This window comes from Bos indicus x Bos taurus, chromosome 25 (assembly GCF_003369695.1).
Source record: "Bos indicus x Bos taurus breed Angus x Brahman F1 hybrid chromosome 25, Bos_hybrid_MaternalHap_v2.0, whole genome shotgun sequence".
Taxonomy (NCBI): domain Eukaryota; kingdom Metazoa; phylum Chordata; class Mammalia; order Artiodactyla; family Bovidae; genus Bos; species Bos indicus x Bos taurus.
The window spans coordinates 4,090,596-4,107,305 of record NC_040100.1 but is presented as its reverse complement, the minus strand read 5'-3'; the positions used below and the strand labels follow the sequence as shown (position 1 = coordinate 4,107,305).

At 55.5% G+C, this 16,710-nt stretch overlaps 1 protein-coding gene across 2 annotated transcripts; it reads left to right on the top strand.

Annotated features, from left to right (window-relative positions):
* Window positions 1-8,363: 8,363 nt before the first annotated feature.
* ZNF853 (zinc finger protein 853) lies at window positions 8,364-15,689 on the top strand. 2 transcript variants are annotated; one of them, XM_027527509.1, is made up of 4 exons: window positions 8,364-8,496; window positions 8,681-8,887; window positions 9,656-9,773; window positions 12,464-15,689. In XM_027527509.1, exons 3-4 carry the CDS (start codon window positions 9,689-9,691, stop codon window positions 14,401-14,403), a joined length of 2,025 nt encoding a protein of 674 aa, XP_027383310.1. In that variant the 5' UTR covers window positions 8,364-8,496; window positions 8,681-8,887; window positions 9,656-9,688; the 3' UTR covers window positions 14,404-15,689. The 2 variants fall into 2 exon arrangements, with proteins under 2 accessions (XP_027383310.1, XP_027383309.1); XM_027527508.1 differs by having other exon boundaries at window positions 9,651-9,773.
* Window positions 15,690-16,710: the final 1,021 nt, after the last annotated feature.

Sequence of the window (16,710 nt, the reverse complement as noted above, 5' to 3'; positions counted from 1 at the left end):
AGCACTCGCTGGTTCTTGGTGTCAACTCTGATACCGAGTGTTTCTGTAAAGGGTGCAAAAGGGGCTCTCCTATCACTTCCTGATTAGAGGGCCTCTGAACCTGGCTGTGTCCCAGAAGGTGGGCGTCACCATTTATCTCCAGGGCTACATAGTCTCAGCTCCACTCAGACTTCAGGTGATTTTGCAAAAAAAAAAAAAAAGAAAACAGGTAGGAAACAAAGCCACTAGAGGCACAGATTTCTTCTGTGGTATTTTTAGCAGTATGTGGGCAATTACAAATGATGGGTGGGCCTCCTGTTAAGTAATTATGTGCCAGGCACTTGCACCATCTTTTTTTTTCTTTACAATGGTGTTTTACATCCATTAAAAATTGATACATAAGAAAATATTAGGCATCAGGGGAAACAAACTACACAGAATGTATAAGAAATTACCCACTGATCCAAAGACATTCCAATTTTTAAATTGAGTGAAGGAAATGAACAGAAAATTCATAGAAAAGAGGGGCTTCCCTGGCAGTCCAGGGGTTAAGATGCCATGCTTCCACTGGGTTGATCCCTGCGTCAGTTCAAAAATCTGCCACGGCCAAATAAGTAAATACAGCCTAATAAATAAGTATATTTTTTAAATGGTATGTACTAAGCCAAAAACAGTGGAAACCTCTGGGGAAGATAATGGACGTTGGGTGACAGCCAAAGGAGGCCTTTCCTTGTCTACACAGTTTTAAAGTTTCAATTTTTATTTTTTAACTCAATTTTAAAAAATATTCTGAGTCGTAAGGAAGGACAAGACTGAATTAGTCCCTGACTCCTGTAAGTAAAAGAAGCCTGGGTCTGGCATACGTACCAGCCGATAACCACACACAGTTTGTTTTTATAAGGATGGTGTATTCACATGTTACTTGTCTAATTACAAGTAAGTTTTTTAAGTGCATTTTAGAACTTCTATTTCTGGTAGTGATGGGTTAGATTTTTCAGCCAACACTTCTGCTTTAATTTAAAACACTGGAAAACATACAATGACCTACTGACAAACCAGCGGGTTATAAAGAACATCCAGCTCAGGGACTTCCCTGGGGGGTCAGTGGTAAAGAATCCGCCTGCCAATGCAGGAGACACAGGTTCCATCCCTGGGCCGGGGGGACCCCACCTGCCGAGGAGCAACTAAGCCTGAGCGTCACAACTATTAAGCCAGTGCTCTAGAGTCGAGGAACCGCAACTGCTGAGCTCCTGCGCTGCAGCTACTGAAGCCCTGGCACCTAGAGCCTGTGCCCCACAACAAGAGAAGCCAGCACAATGTGAAGCCCGCGTGCTGAAACTAGGGGGTAGGCCCCGCTCACCGCAGCTGGTGAAAGTCCACGTGTAGCAACAAAGACGCGGCACGGCCAAAGATAAGATCCAGGGCAGATGGTAAGCGAAAGCAGGTAAGGGGCACAAAGGCACCTGTGCCCCTGAGGGCCCCAAGGATGAAGGGCTCAAGTGGGGATCTACTAGGAGACCCACTCTCCGTTCTGCTGGAACCCCTGGTATATACCTTGAAGAAGAACAGAAGACGGCAGGGAATGTTGCCCTCGAGCTGAGTGGAGCCTGGGAAAAGCCAAAGGGGAGTCTGGTTCCTAAGAAGTGAGGGGCGGGGCAAGTCCTCACCCTGGGTTGACAGCACTGGTCACCCCGGGACTCTGCCTGCCGTGACCTCAGTCCTTAGGGCTTCCTGGGCTTGCAGTCCTCCCCACTGCCCTCGAGGAGCAAACACACATTCTCTGGAGGAAAGTCAGTCATCCTGGGCTCAACCCACCAATGACTGTCCAAGGAGACCGACTGATGTCCAGTGAGAGATGAACAACAGTGGGGACCAGCAGATGCAACTGACAGAAACAGGTTCAAAAAGTCTTCCAGTGTCACAGCTGGACTAAAACAGTCATGGTTAATGGCATAAAAGACAAATGGGAAACTACAGGGGGAAATTACTAGGTAACTGTGAATTACCAGAGAAGGCAATGGCGCCCACTCCAGTACTCTTGCCTGGAAAATCCCATGGATGGAGGAGCCTGGTGGGCTACAGTCCATGGGGTCACTAAGAGTCGGACACGACTGAGCGACTTCACTTTCACTTTTCACTTTCATGCATTGGAGAAGGAAATGGCAACCCACTCCAGTGTTCTTGCCTGGAGAATACCAGGGATGGGGGAGTCTGGTGGGCTGCCATCTATGGGGTCACACAGAGTTGGACACGACTGAAGCGACTTGGCAGCAGCAGCAGTGTGAATTACCTAGAAGATGGGGGAAAAAAAACTTCGGTAGAACTTCTAGAAATGAAAAGTAGGAACTTCCCTGGTCATCCAGTGGCTAAGACTCCACACTCCCAGTGCAGGAGACCCAGGTTCAATCCCTGGTCAGGGAACTAAGATCCTCCATGCCTCACAGGATGGCCTAAAAGTTAAAAACAAAAACAAAAACAGATAAAGTACAGTATTTTAATTATACCTAAACTGAGCACTGAAGAATTGATGCTTTTGAACTGTGGTGTTGGAGAAGACTCTTGAGAGTCCCTTGGACTGCAAGGAGATCCAACCAGTCCATTCTGAAGGAGATCAGCCCTGGGATTTCTTTGGAAGGGATGATGCTAAAGCTGAAACTCCAGTACTTTGGCCACCTAATGCGAAGAGTTGACTCATTGGAAGAGACTCTGATGCTGGGAGGGATTGGGGGCAGGAGGAGAAGGGGACGACAGAGGATGAGATGGCTGGATGGCATCACTGACTCGATGGACGTGAATCTGAGTGAACTCCGGGAGTTGGTGATGGACAGGGAGGCCTGGCGTGCTGCGATTCATGGGGTCGCAGAGTCAGACACAACTGAGCAACTGAACTGAACTGAACTGAACTGATGCCTTCTTCAGGGCTTCCCAGGTGGTGCTAGTAGTAAAGAATCTGCCTCCCAATACAGGAGACATAAGAGACGATCGAACCCAGGGTTCGATCCCTAGGTTGGGAAGATCCCCTGGAGGAGGAAATGGCATCCCACTCCAGTATTCTTGCCTGGAGAATCCCATGGACTGTAACCCACCAGTCTCTTCTGTCCATGGGATTCTCTGGCGAAGAATACTGGAAGGCAATGGCTAATAATTCTGCCACATACACTTGCTCCAGCTTCCCTGGTGGCTAGTGGTAAAGAATCCGCTTGCCAATGCAGGAAATGTAGGTTTGATCCCTGGGTCAGGAAGATCCCCTGGAGAAGGGAATGGCAACCCACTCCAGAATTCTTGCCTAGAAAACTCCATGGACAGAAGAACCTGACGGGCTACAGTCCACGGGGTCACAAAGAGTTGGACATGACTGAGTGAGCACATGCCTCCTTCAACTTATAAAATCCTGTTCAATGTCACTTAATTTTGTTAATGCAAATTAGAGCAGTGAGGTAATTTTTGCCCATCATATTGTCAGCTGTTAAAAAAAAAAATGTGTGGCAAGCAAGCATCTGGTTTGGTCTTTGTCACTAAGTCATGTCTGACTCATTGTGATCCCAGGGAGTGTAGCCTGCCAGGTTCTTCTGTCCATGGAGTTTTCTAGGGAAGAATTCTGGAGTGGGTTGCCATTCCCTTCTCCAGGGGATCTTCCTGACCCAGGGATCAAATCCACATTTTCTGCAATGGCAAGCAGATTCTTTACCACTAGCCACCAGGGAAGCTGGAGCAAGTGTATGTGGCAGAATTATTAGCCATTGCCTTCCAGTATTCTTCGCCGGAGAATCCCATGGACAGAAGAGCCTGGTGGGTTACAGTCCATGGGATCACAAAGAGTTGGACACAACTGAACGACTAACACCAGTCATCTGGGATTCTCAGGTGGCGCTAATGGTAAAAGAATCCACCTGTCAATGCAGGAGGCAAAAGAGACGAGGGTTCGATTCCTGGGTCAGAAAGATCCCCTGGAGTAGGAAACAGCAACCCACTCCAGTATTCTTGCCTGGAAAATTCCATGGGCAGAAGAGCCTGGGGGGCTACAGTCCATGGAATTGCAAAGAGTCAGACACGACTGAGCGACTGAACACAACCAGTCGTCTGTCTCCTTCTTGACAAAGGACCTCTTTGGGGGCAAGTGTTTGACAGGCAGCCCCTTCAGGGAAGCTGGGCCCCTCCTCTGGAGTGGATTGTGTGTGTGTGCTAAGTCCCTCGAATGGTTAGCACTCTGCTTTCACAGCTGTGGGCTCAGGTGAACCTGGGGGTTCAGGTGACACATTCCAGGTCAGGGAGGAAAAAAAAGAGCAAGTTGTTGAAAGTCAATGTGTATATTAGGATCTGGACCGTGTAAACGCATTGTGAATAAATACCAATACATTCCAGTTACGATGGATCTGTTTCTGTCCATCCACAATTCAGCCCCCCTTTCCTGCTGGTGATAGCATCCTGACTTCACCCCTGAGGCCCTGGATCCATCCTTGATCCAGGCATGGCCCAGCTGAGCCCTGCAGCCCCCGTGGTGGTTGCCTGAAGGTGAACCCATGAACCAATGAGCCCTGATGAAACCCAACTCCAGAATCTGAGCCAGAACTGGCATAAGCCTGGGGCCAGTAAACCAAAGGCAGGGAGAGTTCATCTTGAAAGCAAGGGGGATTTAATGACCACACACATGACCAAACTGCCCAGGGTCAGCCAGCATCCTAGGAAATCCTCCAACAGAAGAAATGAAATAGACACATTGGAGGGAGGCGGGGAACAAGTGGAGCAAACAAAGATGACAGAGGGAGCAGGAACAAACTTCACTGTCCTCAGAGAGATGAGAGCAAGCGCTGGAACCATGAAACAAGAACAGCATGCATGAGAAAAGCAAGAGCTTGAGAATAAGAAAGCTCTGGGGAATGGAAGACAGAATACCAGAAATAAAAGCATTCAACAGAACGCTTAGAAGAAAATGAAGAGAAAAGCTTCCAGAAAGTGTACCGAGAGGTTAAGTGATGACAAATAGAAGAGAAGTTAAAATTGAGAGGAGTGGAACAGAGGGTCCAATATCTGAAAAAATCAAAATTCCAGAAAAGGAGAAAAGAAAACCAAGGGGAACACAATCAAAGAAATTACTCAAATTCACTTCTCAGAACCGATAAACATGAGTCTCCAGATTGAAGTGGCTGCCTGAGTGTCCACGAGCGAATTTCAGAATACAGGTTTAAAAAATATATATCTACAAGCTTCCAGAGAGAAAAACTGGAGGAAGACATGGCAACCCACTCCAGTATTCTTGCCAGGAAAATCCTGCAGACAGAGGAGACTGGCAGTCTACAGTCTATGCAGTCACAAAGGGTCAGACACAATCGAGCGACTGAGCACACAGCACAGAGAGAAAGTATCAGTCATGTGCAAAGGACTGGGTATCAAAATGGCCCTGGACATCCGCAATAGTAATACCCAAAGCCAAAAAGCAATGAAGAGGAGAGTGACTTCCTCAGTGGTCTAGCAGTTGACTCTGCTCCCAGTGCAGGGGGCCCAGGTTCTATCCCTGACCAGGGAACTAGATCCTGCATGCTGCAACCAAGCCCAGCACACACCGCCCTGACCTCATACGCTGGCCTCATGTTTGGACGTTCCCAGGCCACCTGCACTTCCGACCAGCTGGCTACAAAGTCAGGATTCCTGTGACCCACTCGGGTTCGTTAATGCGTTAGATCAACTCACAGAATTCAGGAAAGCACTTACACTGATGGCTGTCTGAGTGCGTGTCTGTGTGTTCAGTGGAGTCCGACTCTTTGCGGCCCCATGGACTGTAGCCCGCCAGACTCCTCTGTTCATGGGATTTCCTGGAGTGGGCAGCCATTCCCTTGTTAGGAGATCTTCTTGACCCAGGGATCAAACCTGGTTCTCCTGCATTGCAGGCGGTTTCTTTACCGTCTGAGCCACCAGAGTTTGAAGCTCTCACCCAGAAAACAGGATAAAGACCAGACAAATGATTAGACAATGGGAGGATGGCAGGGAAAGTATGCATGTCTCTGTGTGGTTTAAACAGTTTAACCAGCACCTTCCAGAGTGGGATGTCAATAGATATGGTCTAAACTGGAAAAAGCAAGTAAGAGCGTTAGAAGCACAATATTTAGAAACATGGCAAGAGAGATCTGAAGAAATGGGAGTGGACTCACAAGTGAGGAGAAACTTTTCTTGTTGCTGCAGATATTGTAGAACTATTTGATTTACTCAACTTGGTATACGTGTTACCTTGATTTAAAAAAAGAAGAAGAAAGTAAGTAAGACAGGGACTTACCTGGCAGTCCAGTGGTTAGGACTCCATGCTTCTAACTGCAGGGGGCCTGGGTTCAGTCCTTGATCAGGGAGCAAGGATCCTGCGTGTTGCTGCATGGTGCAGCAAAAAAAGAGAGAAAATTTTGAAAAAAAACAGATTAAAGGGAAGAAGAGGAAGAAAGCAAAAGAAAGGGTGGTAGCTTTGGTCAAGCCAGTGCTCAGGTGTGGACCAGAGAAACGTTCTTGGGGAGAGCTGCCCCGGGAAGACACCTGAGTGCAGGTTGGCACGATGTAAGGGTGGGCAATGAGCCTGGTGAAGGAAGAGAGCCTGCAAAGGTGGTACGTGGGGAAGAAGGGGGAACCAAGAGTGCTCTCCCAGCAAAGCTGCCTAGAGGTGGGACGAACTGAGAGATCAGTGGAGGTCCCTGGTGACATCAGGCAGGGCTGTCTGAGTGCAGTGACGAGGCAGAGGCCAGGCTGCAGAGAGGGAAGGGGGGTCAGGACGATGGGGGTATGGACAGAACTATCATGGGGCATCTTTCCAGCAAATTTGGCACCAAGGGCAAGAGAGCAAGGTTGGGGGGGCGGTGCCTGTTTTAAGATGAGAGAGCTGTGGGAATGAGCAAGCGCTGTTGGAAAGAAGGCAGCAGAGGGGGGAGGTTAAAAATTCAGGGGCGGGGAGTGGATCCTCTGGGCTTGAGGTCTCCCAGGAGGCAGGAGGAGGCAGAAATAGCTTTGCTCTCAACTCTCCCAGGCAGAAGAAGGGGCACGCCTGCCCCGGGCAGGAGGGAGCCAGTTCATTCACCCCCAGGCACCCGGCTAGTGGGGTGCGGTCCCACCGCCCCAATGGAAGGCCATAATTGGCCTCCTAACACGGCTGGAAGAGCCCCCCTTGGGAACCCAGATTTTTCCGCCTCCAAAGATGGGCTCTCGCTGCGCTTATTCCTCTACGGAGGCAGATGCGGTCCCTGCCCTCTGGAGCACCTCATCTGGGGTGAAGCTGCCAGACAGAGTGTAGGCGGTTCAGGCAAGGGCGAGAGGGGAAGCCCCAATCTCCACTCCCAAAGGGCCTGGAAGAATCCAAAATCGGAACAAGGGGGCCACAGGTGTGGCAGCTATGTGAGCGTGGAGACAGTAAGGGGGGAGGGGCTGTGACCACAGTAGGACCCCTGTCCCCCTCCAGTGGGGCACCCCCGTGCTCCCCCCAGGAGCATCTGCGGCCAGTGCTTTGGGTTTTCGGAGAACTGGAGCATCCCGATTTCAGCGTCAGCCCCTCTCCAGATGAGAGAGAACAGAGTAGCAAAGGGGCGGGATATGGAGACACAGGGACCCCTCCTGACCCGCGGGGAAGCGGCTCGGCACCACCAGGGAGGGCGGCTGCCCTGAGCGGCTGAGGAGGGGGTTGGGGAGGGCGGAGGGTGGGGGTGGCGAGGGGGCCTGGCCACGCGGCGGTACGCACAGCGCAAGGGCGCAGAGAGAGCCAAGCTTAGCTCTCCAGTCGGCCAGGGTGGCCCCTACGGCCCCATCTGGTCCTTTGGGGTCCACGCCCACCTGACTGCCGGCCACAACTCCCCGCGCCCCCAGGCCCATCCCCGCCACATCCAGGACATGGGTCTAGGGGGACGAAGGAGAGGCCTCTCTAGGGTGTGCGCAGCGGCCCGGGATGGGGCTTCGTGAACCGAGCGTCACCTAACTGAGTGCGACTTGAACCCCGTTTGTCCCGGTGCCGTGCCTGCCCTTCAGCGGGCTGCCGAGCCCGGCTGCGAGCCTCCCCTGCACTCGCGCGGCGACGGTCGCCAACCCGGGCGCGCGGACGCGCACATCCGGAGATGCTGCGGAGCGCGCTGCGCCCGGCCCCGGCGCCCCCAGCTCGCGCCCCCTGCGCGGGGTGAGTGGCCGGGCCGGGAAGGGTTAAGCCCACCGAGCTCGCGGCGGCCTAGAGCGGCGGCGGCGGCGGGGGCCGGGGCGCGGGGGACAGGATGCGGATGCCGGGGGGACTTCCTGTGCCGGCCCCCGCCGCCCCCGCCCCCGCCCCCGGCCCGGCAGCTGCCCGCTCGGACGCACGGCCGGCCGGTCGCACGCTCGGGCGGGCGGGCGAGCGCACGGGGACCCCGGCCCGGCCGCGGCGCCCGCCCCCCGCCCGCCTTCCGCGCGGCCCGGCCCGGCCCAGGCCGCCCGCCCGCCGGCTCCTGGCACCTGTGGCGGCGGGCAGATCCCTGGCCGGCCCCGCGCTGCCCTGGGCTGAAACGACACCGGTCCACCGCCCACCAGGTCCGCCCCCGGTCCGCCCTCGGCGCCCGCAATGGTCCCGCCCTGAGCCCCGCGCTGGTTCGGGGCTCTGTCTACACCCCTCCACCCCGCCCCCTGCCTTCCCCCCGCCCCCGCCCCACGCCCCAGGGGGCCCACACCAACTTCTGCTCTTGAACTCTGCTCTGCCCCCCTTCTTTTGGCCCAGGGCGACCTCGGCAACCCTGACAGCAACAGACCGTCCCAAGTGACCAGAAAGCCCACCCGGGTGGCCCAGCGCCTCCCCGGCTCTTTCTGGATGGGGGCACCTGGCGAAGGAGCTGGCTAAACGCTCTGGCCTTCACCTTCCATTCCCTGCTGACCACACCTCCCCTAGTGCCCAGGCTGCCCGCAGAGCAGGCGATGCTTGTGCCAGGTGAGGCCCAGGAGGGTAGGTCAGCAGGGCGAACCCAGGGAGGCTTTTCTTAAGAGGGTTGGGCTGGATTCTTGGAAGCTAGAGGGACCTGGAGTCATCCTCTTAGGAGGCGAGGATACCGCCACAGGGACCCTGGGGGGACACTGGAGAGGGGCGGGGAGCCCTGCAGACCTCAGGAGCGCTGGGGCACAGGGCCAGGCCCGCAGCCCTCCAGTTGCAGGGCTTGTAGTGCTCTGGGAACCTAGCGTCCTGGGAACTGAGGTAGCACCTGGATGGACTCACATGGCCCAGAACTGGCGGTCTGCTGGTGACCTGGGAAGACTGGGCCAATCCCCAGAGCAGCTTGGGAGGCAAGAGACCAGGGAATTGAACAGACTTGTTCATGTTTTGAGGGGGCCAGGGGAATGTGAGATGGAGATGGACAAACAAGTCTTTTTTCCTATAAAGTTCCCCAAACATCCCTTCTGGGAGTGTACCTTGTACATTGTCTCTCATCATCGGTGATGAGCAGCTGCAAGAGCTGCCCCAGGCAGGAGGCTGGACGTGGGCCCTGCACAAAGTCAGGAGAGTCAGGACTCCCTGTGCAGGGAGCTGGCCCTAGGAGCAGGGCCTCCAGGCTGCCCTCGCTCATCCTTTTCCCGGCCGTGGACCACACTGTCCTCCTTTCCGGCAGGGGTGAGCTGCTGACTTGAGGCAGCAAGGCATCAGGGCCCCTGGCCCGGGGCTCCCCGCCAGTCTGAACAGCTTCCTTCCTTCCCCTCAGCACAGCCGGCTCCCCAGGATCTTGGTCTGACCGCCAGGATGAAGGTGAGGCGGGCAACCAAGACCATCGTGCGGAAGCCTCGCCGTCTTAAAGATGGGGGCCTGGGGCCCGACACCCCCTCAGGTAAGGGGCTAAGGGTGGGGGACACCTCTGACCTCCTGAACCAGGAGATGGTCCTCAGGTCCCTGGCGAGGATCCTTTGACCAAGCCCCAGGCCTGCTGAGAGGGAGCCCTGAAGGTTGGCAAGCAGCCGTCTGTCTGGGGTGTGGCGGGGAGGCTGCACGCCCTCACATCGGCAGGGTCACCTCAGGGTTTTCTGAAGCCACCATCAGGCTGCAGTGTTGCTGGTGAGGGCTGTCTGGCAGTGCGCACGTTCTCAGCCCCCATCCCCACCTGGACGCTTGCTGCTGGTTCCCAGGGCTCACAACCTCCGTTTCCTTCCACTCTCCTCCCTGTGACTTAAGGTCCCAGATTGAATTCAGGGGCTGAGGGGCACCCTGGTCGCTGGTTGTTTGGCTTTTCTTTTCTCTGTGGCCTCTGGTCTTGTCCGCTTTTCCTTGACTTCTGCCTGCTTCCATCCATCTTTCTCTCCTTTTTCCCGGAGGCAAATGTGGCCTCGAAGAACGTTCCAAGACTTGCCCCGCTCCCCACTCTCGGCAAATCTCCCAAGGCGGCCATGCTCACGGGAGCCACCTCCCTACTCTGTGCTTTGAGAGCACTGAGTGAGGGGCTGGGCAGGGTTGAACAGAACATGAAAAGGACCAAAGGGACGAGGCATCGGATGGGGATGTGTGGACCCAACTAGGACCCTTGGCCTTCCACCACACACACACCTCCCCTCCACCCCCCACCGCCAGCTTCCCCATGTGGCTTGTGAGATCGGAGTTCCCCGACCAGGGATCGAACCCACACCCTCTGCAGTAAGAGCTCAGAGTCCTAATCACTGGACCACCAGGGAATTCCCAGGACTCTTGGCTTAAATACTCAACTGACAAAAATCTCGCGAGAGTAGGCACATCCGATGACACTTCAGTATACATTTACCAAAATATCGTTGGTAAGAGTGTGCAAATGCCGTGAGAAGCAGGGAGTGGTCGTTTGGCCAAGCACTGTCCTAGAAATGAGAGGACCTACCCAGAGGGGTGATGAGTCCCGGCTGCCCCCAGAGGTGGTAGGAGGAGGGAGTGCCCATGTGACCTTGGATTTGCCAAGACAACAGGTTGTCTGTGATGGTCTGTCTTCCCTCACTTCCTGCATACTCCCACCTGGTGTGAGTGTGTAAGAAAAATGCACTCACTGATCCATTAGCCTAAGCGAAGGGTCTTGGGAATAGGTTTTCTAAGAGGGAATTATTTACATGTAGATATCCCTTGATTTTATGAAATCAGTATATTCCTGGAAAGTCAGCCAGAAAGCAAAATTGGGTCAACCAAACCTCTACTTCCCATTCCAAAGTTGAAAATACGATGCTATGGGAAAAACAGATGTTGAATCAGACTTGGGAATGGAGAAGGCCTCTTTGGATTTTCTGATAGCACAGCAGTATGCTCAGAGTGAGACACTGCGTGTGGGTTTTGTGACATGTAGCAATGAGGTGAGTCCTGTATCGCCGAGCTTTCTCTACATCGTGCACCATGCTGGGGCTGTGTGTTTATTCCCTCTAATTTTTCGCAATTTCCCGGAAAGGGGTTTAGCTCCTTTAAGCAGATGGGGAAACTCAGGTTCCCAGGGGTTAAGTAACTGGCCAGTCGCCATGTAGACTTGGGGCTGTGAATTGTTCCTTTCCATCCGAGAATTAACAGCCTAAAACTACTTCCAGCCTCAGACTTCCCTGGCAGTCTAGTGGTTGAGACTCTGCATTTCTAATGCAGGGGACTCGGGTTCCACTCCTGGTTGGGGAACTAAGATCCTACATGCTGAGTGGTACAGCCAAAAAACAAACAAACAAGCAGACCACTTTCAGTCTAAAGGCTATTTCAAATGGAGCTAGTTGTATCCTTGGTATTAATATTTCCAAACTTCTTGCTAATTTTCAAGACAATTCCTAACCCACAGGGAGAGGGATTTTTCAAGTACCTACTAAGGGTGATGCCGGGGCCCTTCCTGCTTGACTCATTAAGCTGGCAGTGTGGGGATGACAAAGGTATATTCCAGACCAGGAGGGCCCTGAACCTGCAGGAGGTTAGCCAGCTGCTACTTGGTAGAATTACCGGGCACCTCCCACCTGGAAACCTCGTGTTCTCTCTGACTTCGGTGATTTTTAGAAACTGCTTTGGAAACACTTCCAGGCAGCCTGACAGAAATTCTGTATTATGTACAGAGAGGGTGAGTTTCATTTGTTTCGAGTGTGACCTTTGACTGAGGTCAGTTCAGCATGGGCTTGTGGCTTAGCCATGGGAATGGCAGATTCACAGATTCCTCTCAGATGGCGGTTAGGCCCAAAGGACTTTTCGGGGAGTGGTGTTGGGGAGCCCCAGGCACCCAGAGTGGTGTCACTGCCAAGGTCTAAGCATCGAGCCTGTGTGGAAGAAGGCCCCGAGGAGAGGTTGGGGACCTGGGGTCCAGAGTGATGTGACCAGCTAGCTGTCCCTTGGATACATTTCTAAGCCAACTCCACACCGCTGGGCATTTCCCTTTCTATCCTGCTGCCATTGTCATGTGGTCCCGTGTTCTGGGGGTCCCTGCTGAGGGCTCAGGAACGTATCATAGAGTGACTGTACATGGGGGAGGGTAAGGAAGGACATCATGGGAGTCTGAACCAGAGAGCTGACTCCAGATCTTTCTCTCCTGGCTTCCTGCCATTCCCACTCCAGGTGGCAGCGGTGGGAGTGAGAGTCAGGAGAGGAGCAGCAGCCCACCTCGGCCAGCAGTCTCAGCTCCCAAGCGGGCCAGTGAAGTCGCTGAGGAGACTGCGTCAGGACGGCAGAAGCTGCAAGCCCGACAGTTAAAACAGTGGCCAGAGCAGCAGCCACAACCGCAACCACACAACCAAGGGTCAGGACCTCAGCCAGAGTCGCAGCAGCAGCAGCAAGATGGGCAAGAGCCGCTGCCCCAACCGCAGCCAGAATTGCAGGAAGAACCCCAGTCTGAACAACAGGGGCCGCTGAAACCACGGCTTCGGCTTATGCCGCGGCAGAAACAGTCACGGGAGCAGCACAGGCAGGTGCGACGGCGGTCACGGCTGCGGCAGGAACGGTTCCAGCGGCAGGAACTGCAGGAAAAGCCCCCGTGTGTGCAGTATGAGCAGCAGAAGCAGCTGCAGCGGCAGGAACAATCAGAGGAGAGGCAAGTGCAAGAACAGCAGCTGCCACAGCTGCAGCAGGAGCTGCAACAGGACTTACAGCAGGGATGGCCACAGCTGCCGCAGCAAGCGGTACAACAGCTGCAGCAAGCGGTACAGCAGCCACAGCAGCTACAACAGCAGGAGCCATTACAACCACAGCAGGAGCAGCTACAATCACAGCAGGAGTCACTGCAACCACAGCAAGAACAGTGTCAGCTGCTGCAGCAACAGCAAGAACAGCTCCAGCACCAAGAACAGTTGCAGCAACAGCTGTTGCAGCAGCAAGAGTTACAGCGGCAGCAGCAGCAACAGCAGCAGGAACACTTACTACCACAGCAGGAGCAGTTAGAGCTGCAGCAGCAGCTGCAGAAGCAGCAGGAACAGTTGCAGCTGCTGCAGCAGCAGCAAGAACAGCTGGAGCTGTTGCTGCAGCAGCAGCAGCAGTTGCAGCAGCAGCTACAGCCCCGGCCTCTGGGGCCGGAGGAGGAGGAGGAGGTTGAGCTGGAGCTCATGCCGGTGGACGTGGAGTCTGATCAGGAGCTGGAGCGGCAGCGGCAGGAGCTGGAGCGGCAGCAGGAGCAGCGGCAGCTGCAGCTCCAACTGCAGGAGCAGTTGCAGCAGCTGGAGAAGCAGCTGGAGCAGCAGCTGGCGCAGCCGCTGGCGCAGCCGCCGGAGGTGCAGCTGGAGCTGACACCGGTGGAGCCTGGGGTACACCCGCCTGAGCTGCAGCTGGAGCTGACCCCTGTGCCGCCCGAGCTGCAGCTGGAGCTGGTGCCGGCCGCTGCGGGGGCGCCCGCCGCGGTGGTGGTGGCGCCTCCGGGCTACGTGGTGCTGCAGGAGCTGATGGTGCTGCCAGCGGCCGTATCGGCGCCCTCCATAGTGGCTGTCCCGGGCCCGCCGAGCGGCGCGGCCCTGACGCCGGCCCGGCCGCCCCGGCGGCGGCGGCGCGCCCGGGACCGGCCGACCATCTGCGGGGAGTGCGGCAAGGGCTTCAGCCGCAGCACGGACCTGGTGCGGCACCAGGCCACACACACGGGCGAGCGGCCGCACCGCTGCGGCGAATGCGGCAAGAGCTTCTCGCAGCACTCGAACCTGGTGACGCACCAGCGCATCCACACAGGCGAGAAGCCGTACGCGTGCCCGTACTGCGCCAAGCGCTTCAGCGAGAGCTCGGCACTCGTGCAGCACCAGCGCACGCACACGGGCGAGCGGCCCTACGCCTGCGGCGACTGCGGCAAGCGCTTCAGCGTCTCTTCCAACCTGCTGCGCCACCGCCGCACGCACTCTGGCGAGCGGCCCTATGCCTGCGAGGACTGCGGCGAGCGTTTCCGCCACAAGGTTCAGATCCGCCGCCACGAGCGCCAGCTGCACGGCGCCGGCCGCTCCCGGGGCCTCGGCCTGCTCCGCGGTGCGCGCGTGGCCGCCGGGGGCGCCCCGCGTGCCGAGCCGGCGGCGGACAAGGCGCCCTGACCCGGGGTCGGGGCTGGGGACGAGGGCGCCGAGGTCGGGGAGGGCGCCGCTTCCCCCGCACCCGGGAAGCACCGCGCGCTTGGAAGTCTTGACCACGTGCCGCAACATCCTGGAATATCGCTGGCATCCTTCTTCCGGGCCAACTGAGTGACGGACCGATTCACCCTCGGAAACACTCCACGGGAGGATATCGACGAGGCTAAAGCGGCACGGAGGTGGCACATTACTGCCCACAGCACATGGTTCAGGGTCGTCTTTGGGTACGAATGGGTTAAGAAGTTGGCCAGTTTCTCTCCCAGAGAAGTTGGACTTGACTGGAGTTAAGAGCCACGGGGGAAAACCAACGGCAGGTCGAGACGCTGGGTGACATTCGACAGAGCTCCAACACTAACCAGGGAAGCCGACATACGTGGTATAACACTCGTAAAAGGGTCCTGGTGAAAATTATTTCATGGGGGCAGAGGAAATTTATCTGCACTACGTAGAAAGCTGATCAAGGCATTCGGTTATCCTCAGTGGCTTTTGCCTTGAAAATACTTCCGCGAATGAAAGTTCATCAGGGTGGACGAAATCCTCATGTAAATGTTTTGTGTTCATGAACACAGGGTCCCAGCGTCCACTGGGTCAATGTGCAAAGGCCAGGAAGTCCACTCTGGGTGCAGGTGAAACCTTCCCTCCAGGGCCGCACCCAAACAAGCCTCCCAGGCAGGCGCTGGGGTATTCCCAGGCTCACAGGCGGTCCCTAAATCCTCTTGAATAGAATCGGGGGGCGGAAGCAGAGGGCATCCTGTGAGTGCTGTCCAAGGCCCTAAGGGGTGGTCCCTCCATCACTCCCAAAGACCTCCCTGTAGCCCCCACCTGCCTTGCCTTCTCAGAAGCCAGTACACCCACTGCGGCTTAGGGGCTGGGACCTTGAGATGCAGGGGCAGGTTCTCTCAGGCCAGGCCGCGCAGAGGGCCAGCCTGAGTAGACCCTGCCTCGTCTCTGGGGGTCAGAAGGAGAATACGGGGGACAAGGACAGGAGGCAACAGAAATGCTCTTTATGGCGATTTTGTAAACGTCTGGGGGTCGGAGCAGCAGCAATCTCCATGTCTTGTGGGAGGGCAGGATGATGTTGTGGGGGCACCTGGTATCTCTGGTCCTTCCGGCCCTTCCTGCTCCTGACTCCCCCACGTGGCTCCTTAGACGCTGCCTGACTCCCCTCCCTGCTTCTCCTTTACTAACACAGCCTGCTCCATTTTACCAACATGTTGGTGAGAAACAAAATAAACAAAAATGAGGAAATAGCTTGTCCTGTCTTTGTGTTTTCACCTCTGGATTTTACAGGGCTTCATTTCTCTGTCACATTTTGCCCGTTGCTCTAGAAGCAGACAACTTCGTACTCAGAACCATGCCCATCTCTGCACCCCAGACCCTTCCTTCCAGCCTGAGATTCTTGGCCAGGGATGGGCTTATTCAGTAAAACTCTCCTGGGAGGGACGGGGACCAGAAAGTGGATGCTGGAGGAAGCCGGTTTTGGGCATCTCCTCCGGACAAGTTTTGAAGCCGTCCAGTCCAACGGTAGTGTGGACTGCTGGTGACAGTGGCGAGTGTGCTGGGTCACCTGGAGGGGTGTCGTGAGGACTGAGGCCCCTGCCAGCCCTGAGAGTCCCTGGCTCTAAGACTCAACAGTCAAATGCTCTCAGATGCCTTTTTACCATCTTTGTCTCCCCTTGTCTTCCAGCTTTTGCTTTCAACCTTCCTGCCCTCAGCTCTTCTTTGCTGGATGACCCTAGGGGCTGCTGAAGCCTCTTGACCCACGTGTGTGGAGAGCTGGATGTACCTGGGGATTGCCTCCCCCACGGTGGCTCTTGGCCAATGAAAGACAGGTGTTCAAACCAAGCTCCTCCTCTTCCAGCCAGCACTGCTCGGAGGCATGGATCATGGCCAAGCTTGTCTGTGGGATCCCATGCGAGCATCTCTGCAGGGTTTGCCTTGAGACTCGCCCTTACTCTGCTTCTTCTCCTTTGTGGTCTTATTTCCTTTACTCAGATACTCACTGGGAGCAGGGCCTTAATAAGTCACTCACGCCTGTAATCCTTGTTTCAGGGTTTGCTTGTCAGGAGCCCACCTTCAGACTGATGGTGTTGACAGTGGGCTTAGGAAGTGGAGTCTAAGGTGGGGACCATGGGCTTGGAGCACTCTCCCATCGCAGCAACAGGCTCTCCCTGTTGTGACTCCTGACTGCTATCATGATGGACAGGACAGGATACCAGCTGAGAGGGGCTGCCCAGCTCATGTCCTCATCCTGAGGACCTGGGATACGCT